This window comes from Protobothrops mucrosquamatus, unplaced genomic scaffold (assembly GCF_001527695.2).
Source record: "Protobothrops mucrosquamatus isolate PMUCROS unplaced genomic scaffold, P.Mucros_1.0 scaffold14, whole genome shotgun sequence".
NCBI classification, from domain to species: Eukaryota; Metazoa; Chordata; class Lepidosauria; order Squamata; family Viperidae; genus Protobothrops; species Protobothrops mucrosquamatus.
Genome location: NW_015386401.1, coordinates 115,848 through 123,346, shown reverse-complemented (window position 1 = coordinate 123,346; position 7,499 = coordinate 115,848). Strand labels below are relative to the sequence as shown.

The following is a 7,499-nucleotide window of genomic DNA, read 5'->3' as shown; positions in this document are numbered from 1 at the left end:
TGTTGGTATGAGTCAAGAAGAACTGGTCGGGTTTTGAGTTAAAGTTTAAATTTGTGGTATATAAAATTATGTGTTAATATGTAGAGAGATGTATATTTAGAACTTTAAATATGATAAGGAACGAATTACTAGGATTATGTATACTGGAACGTCATGTCATGTCCCTTTTTGTTTTAATTGTTTTGTCAATAAAAATTTATAAAAAAAAATAATATATATGCCTCATATACATAATGACATCTGAGACATCCGATGCTATCATGGCTTGAACTGAATAACAGACTGTTAGTTGGAAGGGACCTTAGAGGTCTTCTAGTCCAACCCCCTGCTTAGGCAGGAAACCCTATACCATTTCAGACAAACGGTCGTCCAATCTCTTCTGGAAAACCTCCAGTGTTGGAGTACCCACAACCATTGGCGGCAAGCCATTCCACCAATTGTTCTCACTGTCAAGAACTTTTTCCTTAGTTCCAGATTGGATGTCTATGGAGATTCTCAGTCATCCAGGTCAGTTATTCCCAAAGGTGCTTTTTCACAAGGCAACTGGACTCTCTTCAGAGCTGAAGAAGCTTCTTAGATGAGAAGCGAAACGTCTTCAAAGAAAAACAAGAAAGTCCAGTTGCCTTGTGAAAAAGCACTTTTGGGATTCTAGATCAGATCTCTCTTTAATGATCTTCTATTAATGACCTGCTATTTCTGTCTTCAGGTGCTTTGGAGAATGGGTTGTCCTCTTATTCTTTGTGGCAGCCCCCCCCCCCCCAATATTGGAAGACTGTTATAATGTCAACCCTAGTCCTTCTCTTTGTCAGACATACCTACTTCTCTCAGCCATTCATCATAACATTTAGCTTCCAGACCCCTAATCATCTTTGTTGCTTTTCCCAGCACTCGAATCTCAACATCTTTTTTTATATTGTGGTGACCAGAACTGGACACAGTATTCCAAGTGTGGTCTTATTAAAGCAGTATATAGCGGTACTAATACTTCAAAAGAACTTGATATTAATTCTGTTAACGCAGTCTAGGTTTGCATCGGCTGTTTTAGCAACTGCAACAGCTAGCAAGCCAGTTCACACAGCTACAAGATTAGTGGCCAGCTGGGATGGGCTCACAGGTGGCACATTAAGCCAAAACGAGCCATGTGAGTTTCACCGGAGTGCCTTGAATGGTGGGATTCAGCCAGTTCGCATCAGTTCAAGAAGTGGTAGCTAATTTTTTGTTGCCCAGGCCCAGAAGCGGCATCCACACTGAGAACCATTCCGGAAGCGGCATCCACACCGAGAACCGGTTGTTCACGTATTTGAATCCCACTACTGGTTTTGGTTTGCAAATCTGGCCTGTCACCACGACGGCTATAAATCGCTTTCAACGCATGACTGAAGGGATTGTCCTCCCTCCCCCACCATAAAATGCTTTAGTGGCGCTTTAACAGTTTATAACGGCTTTTTATTGTTTCGTGTAGGTTGGTGAGGTGTCTTCACACTATGGATTGCGGTATTGAGGGCCGCGAACCTCCTCCAAGATGGCGCTCGACTCCCGCCTTTCCCCTCCCCCACCCCAGTCGAAGCAGTTCTCTTTGTCTGCTGCGGCAAAGCGGCGCCGCATTGCTGACAAGGGCGGGAAAGTAGGTCGTTGGTGCCACGCCCACTTTTCTCCCGGCGACCAGGACCATCTACTGCGGCTGTTGGGAAAGAAGATGTTAACTAATCAGCTTGCGAGAGGCGAATAGGGGCGGCTTGTTGCCCTTACCAACCCAACGCGTTAGTCTCCGTTCACCCAATCACGTCTTTCTTTTTGTGACTCATGGATTCACGTGACAGCGAACAGACGTGGGGGCTTTTTTTCTTGCAGTGACTTTCACTACTCCACCTCTTTTTTTCGTTATGAATATTTAATCAGAAGCTAACCAATGGGAAGCTTTGATTCTGATTACCTCATGTCTGCGGAGCGAAGAGTTGAGGCCATTTTACAAAGCGAGTTGATCTGCATATTCATGAAGTAGGCGGTCCTCATAGGAGGTATATAAGCGGAAGCGCGCGCAAACCGCCCCGTAGTTCGCGTTGGGACTTCGAGGGCTGTACTTTGAACTGTGCCGCCGCTAAACTACACCGGTAAGGGGGGTCGCGCGTGGTGGTCGTAAAGGAAAAGTGTACGAGAAAATAGGCGCGAAATGAAGGAAGTTGGAAAACAAATGTTAATATAAGTGGGGGCAGGTGGTCAACATAAATGTAAAATATAGGTAAGGTTATTTAAGTGCGAGATTTTTTTTTTAGCTGGTAGCGAGTTAGATGTGAACTGCGGAAAAGACAAAATGGTTTCCAACCGGCTTTTCGGACAAACCTCAAAATGGCGCCTGAAAGGAAGACGATGGATAACGAAAGCGCATGCGCGGAATAGCGGCCTGGGGGAAACGATCTGTTTTGTCTGCGCATGCGCTTCAGTTACCGTGCGCCCTCTTCTGGAGTAACGTTCCCGGCGCGCATGCGCGGAAATGATACCTTTGTAGGATACCTTTTTATTTTGTGTATGTATATACACACACACACACACACACACACAAAAGTGAAATACGAAACCGGATTGTATGACTCATGACTAAATGCTATCCGTTATTGTAGCTTTCACGTGGAATATTTCAATATATTAACATTTGTATGTGTATCCTGTATAGATCGCCAATTTTATTTATAGACAAATAGCTTCATTTCCCCAAGTTTTAATGTTCTTTTTGACACGTTAGTGCATTGCAACGCTTAATAAATCGATCATCCGAGTACCTCAAGCAAACTTAAAATGTGCTCATAGGTACAGAACTACGTGTTTGCTTGTTTTTTAAAAAGTGCCAAAACAAGGAAAACAAATAAAAAAAATACATGGTGTAGCTTACCTCTCATTTTTCACAGAACATTTATATTTTTAGTATTTGCTTATCCACGATTTAAATATAAATCATTCAGTTGCTGAAGATAATAGGAATTGTTATTTTTGTATGAATCTGAGCAAAATTGAACTTGAATCTTTGATTTAACCGAAAATGGAACAGTGTTTACTGGGCTTTGATTTCAAAGCAATATGCTTTTGGTATGTCTGTCCCTTGGTGAATACTAAAATTGACTTTGATTTCTTTTACAGAAAAGAAATGGCATCCGATGAGGGGAAATTATTTGTTGGTGGACTCAGTTTTGACACCAATGAACAATCACTCGAGCAAGTTTTTTCTAAATACGGACAGATATCTGAAGGTAAAAAAAAAAAGCCCCAATCTCTTCTTATTTATACTACTGGAAGTTTATAGCAGATGGTTTCTCTTTTGAGAATACAGGAGTCCCTGCAGAAATTGTTTCTATGGTGGTATTTGCCACATGGATTTTTTATGAAAATAAAATTAAACACTTTAATTACACCATCTTCTCTTCCCTATAGTTGTTGTTGTAAAAGACAGAGAAACCCAGAGATCCAGAGGGTTTGGCTTTGTAACTTTTGAGAACATTGATGATGCAAAAGATGCGATGATGGCCATGAATGGGAAGGTGAGGAATTCTTACTCTCACTTTTAGCAAACAAGGGATATAACATGTTGTTTGATGAATAGATCCATAGACTTTGTGATTAATGTTTCATATTTAATAGTGATAAAACTTTACCACATAGGTAATTTTTGTAAACACAGGACTGATTTATAATCATTGCCATTTGATATCAAAACTAATATTAGTAAAAGATCATTATTAAACCTTCTGCATAAAGGACTTATGAAGCACTCTGTTAATCTGAAGTTTAATTTTTTTTTAGTCTGTTGATGGCCGCCAGATCAGAGTTGATCAAGCAGGCAAGTCCTCTGATAACCGGTCTCGTGGATATAGAGGGGGATCAGCTGGAGGCAGAGGCTTTTTCCGTGGAGGCCGAGGTAGAGGTCGTGGATTCTCCAGAGGTGAGGTTCTCTTTTCCAGTAATTTGTAGCATCTGTTTAGAGGTGGTTGAATTTATTTCAACATTTGCATTGTTCTCTCTTCCAGGTACTGGAGACAGAGGTTATGGGGGCAGCAGATTTGAATCTAGAAGTGGGGGATACAGTGGATCCAGAGACTATTATGGAAGCAGGTATGTGCAAGCAAGACACCTGACAAGTGAGATGCAATGTAATGTGGAATCCTGTGTGCTTTGTAGTTACTGATATGCTTAGTTGAACCTGTTGCCTTGTTTTCTGTCGTCTTTAGCAGAAGTCAAGGAAGTTATGGAGACAGGCCTTCAGGAGGATCCTATAGAGACAGTTATGACAGTTACGGTAAGTCTGAAATCGTGAGGGAAGGCGGATGTGCTGACATGGGAATGTATGGAGCCACTCTTGATCTTGCAGTGACCACCTTGGAAATACTTTAAGGTTTGCTTGGAGCTTTTGCTGGCAGCCTATCTCTGCCTGTGAGAGGCACCACTCCTTTGGCAGGCCCTAAGCACTTGTGCCACGGAAAAGCAAAAAAAACTTCATTAATGCATGTGTAGCTCTAGTTGGATCCAAAGGCAAAGCATCCATAACTAGTTTTCTGAAGCTGAAAAGAACACCCAGAGGTCCTCAAGGCCAGAAGGAAAAAGAATACAAAATGGGTGGGACAAGAGATAGCAAGCTAGTGTTTGAAGTGCTTGGCAAACAAGTAGGGGAGGAAAAATTGCTGGAACTTGTCTGTGCTTCAGTGCCTTTACAACTCTGCCTGCTTCTTGTCCTCAGCTACACACAACGAATAAAAAACCTTCCTGGCTCAAGATCGTCCTTCCATTGGCTGTATTTATAAAGATTTTTGGAGCTTCGCTGAAATCGTTCTTGTGTAGTCATCTCCTTTGTATTCTCACTTTTGTAGTAAACTCGCAATTCTGATCTTGTCAATAACACAGCCTTGACAGCTTCTAATATGTAATGTGGTCTGTTCAGACTCAAAGAAAGCGCTGGGTTTTTCTCGAGTGTTTTAAATTTTTTTTAAAACACTTAAGATTTTAGTTCATTTGTGAGCAAAGGCGTGTATATGTGTTTTAGTTTTTTTGTGTTTTTTGTTTTTTTTTAAAAAAAAAGACCGGAAGGTTTGGGGCCCCGTATCTGTTTTTCTTTTGAGCAAGAAAGGACCTTAATTGTTCAGTAGAAGCTGAGCAAGCTGTGAACTTTTTTTTGTTAAGTGCATCGTTTTGTTAAAAATTTAATCAACCTTTAGTGTATCAAGGTACTGTAGCCTGGGTATGAATTTTAAAAGGCAACCTACCTTGATATATCTAAAGAAATACTTTTGCTTGTATGTTCAGCCTGCATTAAGAGACTTTAACTTGTATGCCATAAAATTTAACCCAGAGAGAGACTGCAGATTTTACCACCCAAAGGGTTCATGGAAAAAAAATGTTTGTTTCTATTGTCCTTTTTTTACTGAAAGAAAGTATGCCTAATTCAATTGTTGTAACTTTGAAGTGGTGAAAAAGGATTTCTTGTACAGTTTACTTTGGCTTCACGAAGCCTATTAAAAGTCCATCTGAAAAAAAAATTGCTTGAAATCTTACATCTTGCTGCACAACACAAGTCTGGATGAACGTGAAACTGTACAGTTAGTTAGGAACGAAAGTAGTAAGTGGAAGGCTATAACTGAGGGGAGAGAACCAGGCCCCAGATTTCTTAGAAACAAAAATGTAAAGAATGCTGTAATTTATCAGGCCTCATGACATCAATCAAAGCAGTTTGAGAATGATTGAAAACAAAGGTGTACTGGAAGGACATCACAAATAATTTTGCTCTTAAAGCAGTCACTTAGCTTTGGCTGGAAATTGCTCCAAACTTTGAAAGAAGAAATTAATTTCACTCATTGCTATTTAATATGCTGTTAGCAAAGTGTTAGGTTAAATAAGACCGATAGCTCCATACTAACTAAAGCAAACTAGCTTATTAATTGAGAACCAGCCAAACATCTAGCTAGCCCATAATGGAGTCTCTTTGTTAACTGGGTCAGCTGCCACTAGTCCCAACAGTGTTCCAAGGCCAATAATTGTGACCTAATTTAGCTAGCTTTGTCGTTGCCTTTTAAGTTCTAAGAATTTTCTGCTAGCATATGGAAAACTGCAGTGCCTTGGCGAAAAAGAAGTGTTGTGCCTCCAACAGAGAGAACCTCTGAGACGAAAGCTGCTCTCTTGGCTAGTTCATATGTGGGGATAGTCCTGTAATTCGAGGTAACTCTTTTCCTCATGTCCGCATCCTTCCTCCTGTTGAGAGCTCATATATATATATAGATAATTTATTTTTTTGGAAAGTCTTAACCTATGTGAATTGAATTTTTTTTCTGCCAACCTTGTTCAGGCTAAAGCATTTTTTGTAAATTTTTAAAAAATTCTTCCTTACCGATGAGTCTTTGGCTTTTATGGCATAACTTTGCTGTGTGGGCAGAAGTGCAGCCATCTTCTTTTGCCAGTAGGATTAGATGAAAGATGGGGAGCTGATTTCTGCTCATCTCTTGGAGATACCTTTTAAGACTTTTAAGTCACGTAACCGTAATGATGTTTTGCCATCCTGTTTGCATTTTAACTTTTTCCCCATAGCCCACACTGTTCCTAAGCAGCCATTATCAACCGTGACTAACTGCTTTTTGAGGGATCAGGTGCCATTGGCCGGTCCGAGGGAAGCGTCTTGGAACAGTTGGCCCAAGCTGGGCTCTTGCGTTACCTTTGTGGAAACCCTTTATAGGAAACGCTGCTTGTCTTGTTGAAAAGGGTGGGCAGGGTAGAAATTTTGTAGCATTTGCTCTGGATAACAATATTTTGTAACACAAGTTTGTCTTGACAGGTTGATGGAAGAGATGGACACTTGAGCCGGAAATGGATGTTTCAACGCTGAGGACCAAAGTCTTAACTGAAACCATCAGCTTTGCACACAACAGGTATTTTGTCCTCTGCGAGGTGGTTTCTGTGCCGCCTCGGTTGCTATGGCAGAAATCTTAACGGAAGTGGCTGCTTTTATAGCTACCTGACTTGGCTTACCTTTAAAGGAAAAGGCCTCTTTAAAAATTTCAATTCCAAAGCAAAATTCATTGAATTTTGAACAATAACGTCAGAATGGGATTTTAATACCTTTTTGTTCAATCTTTCAGCTGCATGTTTCTTGGAAGAGGATCGACCAGGATCATGGCAATTCTGAAGGAAAACAGGATTGTGAATTAGAATGCTCTGAGTGACCCGAGGACATGTACAAAACTTAATAAAACAATAGGGCTAAAAACACGGGTAGTGTGAATGTGTATACCTTAAAAAGTAGTAATTGTGAGGATAACACCTGAGGAAATGCAATTCTCTACCGCCCTTTTGCGTGAAAGCCAGATGGGTAACTCATTTCTTCAGTCCAACCCACCTCGCCACCTAGGGTGGTTGTGGGAGAAATAGGAACATGTTTGTCACTTTGAATTATTTATAAAGGTGGGTTTTTTAAAATCAAATATTTGGTACTGAATAGAAATTTGAACGTATCTTTCCTATCCATTCGT

General features: G+C 40.6%; 1 protein-coding gene across 4 annotated transcripts; it reads left to right on the top strand.

Annotated features, from left to right (window-relative positions):
* Nucleotides 1-2,053: 2,053 nt before the first annotated feature.
* On the top strand, nucleotides 2,054-7,239 carry CIRBP (cold inducible RNA binding protein). 4 transcript variants are annotated; one of them, XR_001548789.1, is made up of 8 exons: nucleotides 2,054-2,111; nucleotides 3,133-3,242; nucleotides 3,424-3,530; nucleotides 3,793-3,931; nucleotides 4,017-4,101; nucleotides 4,221-4,285; nucleotides 6,806-6,899; nucleotides 7,110-7,239. XR_001548789.1 is itself a non-coding variant. In XM_015810698.1 (7 exons), the coding sequence occupies exons 2-7, from the start codon at nucleotides 3,140-3,142 to the stop codon at nucleotides 4,738-4,740; spliced, it is 516 nt and encodes a 171-aa protein (XP_015666184.1). In that variant the 5' UTR covers nucleotides 2,054-2,111; nucleotides 3,133-3,139; the 3' UTR covers nucleotides 4,741-4,804. The 4 variants fall into 4 exon arrangements, 2 of the variants coding, with proteins under 2 accessions (XP_015666184.1, XP_015666183.1); XR_001548788.1 differs by having other exon boundaries at nucleotides 4,218-4,285; XM_015810698.1 differs by lacking the exons at nucleotides 6,806-6,899; nucleotides 7,110-7,239 and adding an exon at nucleotides 4,724-4,804.
* Nucleotides 7,240-7,499: the final 260 nt, after the last annotated feature.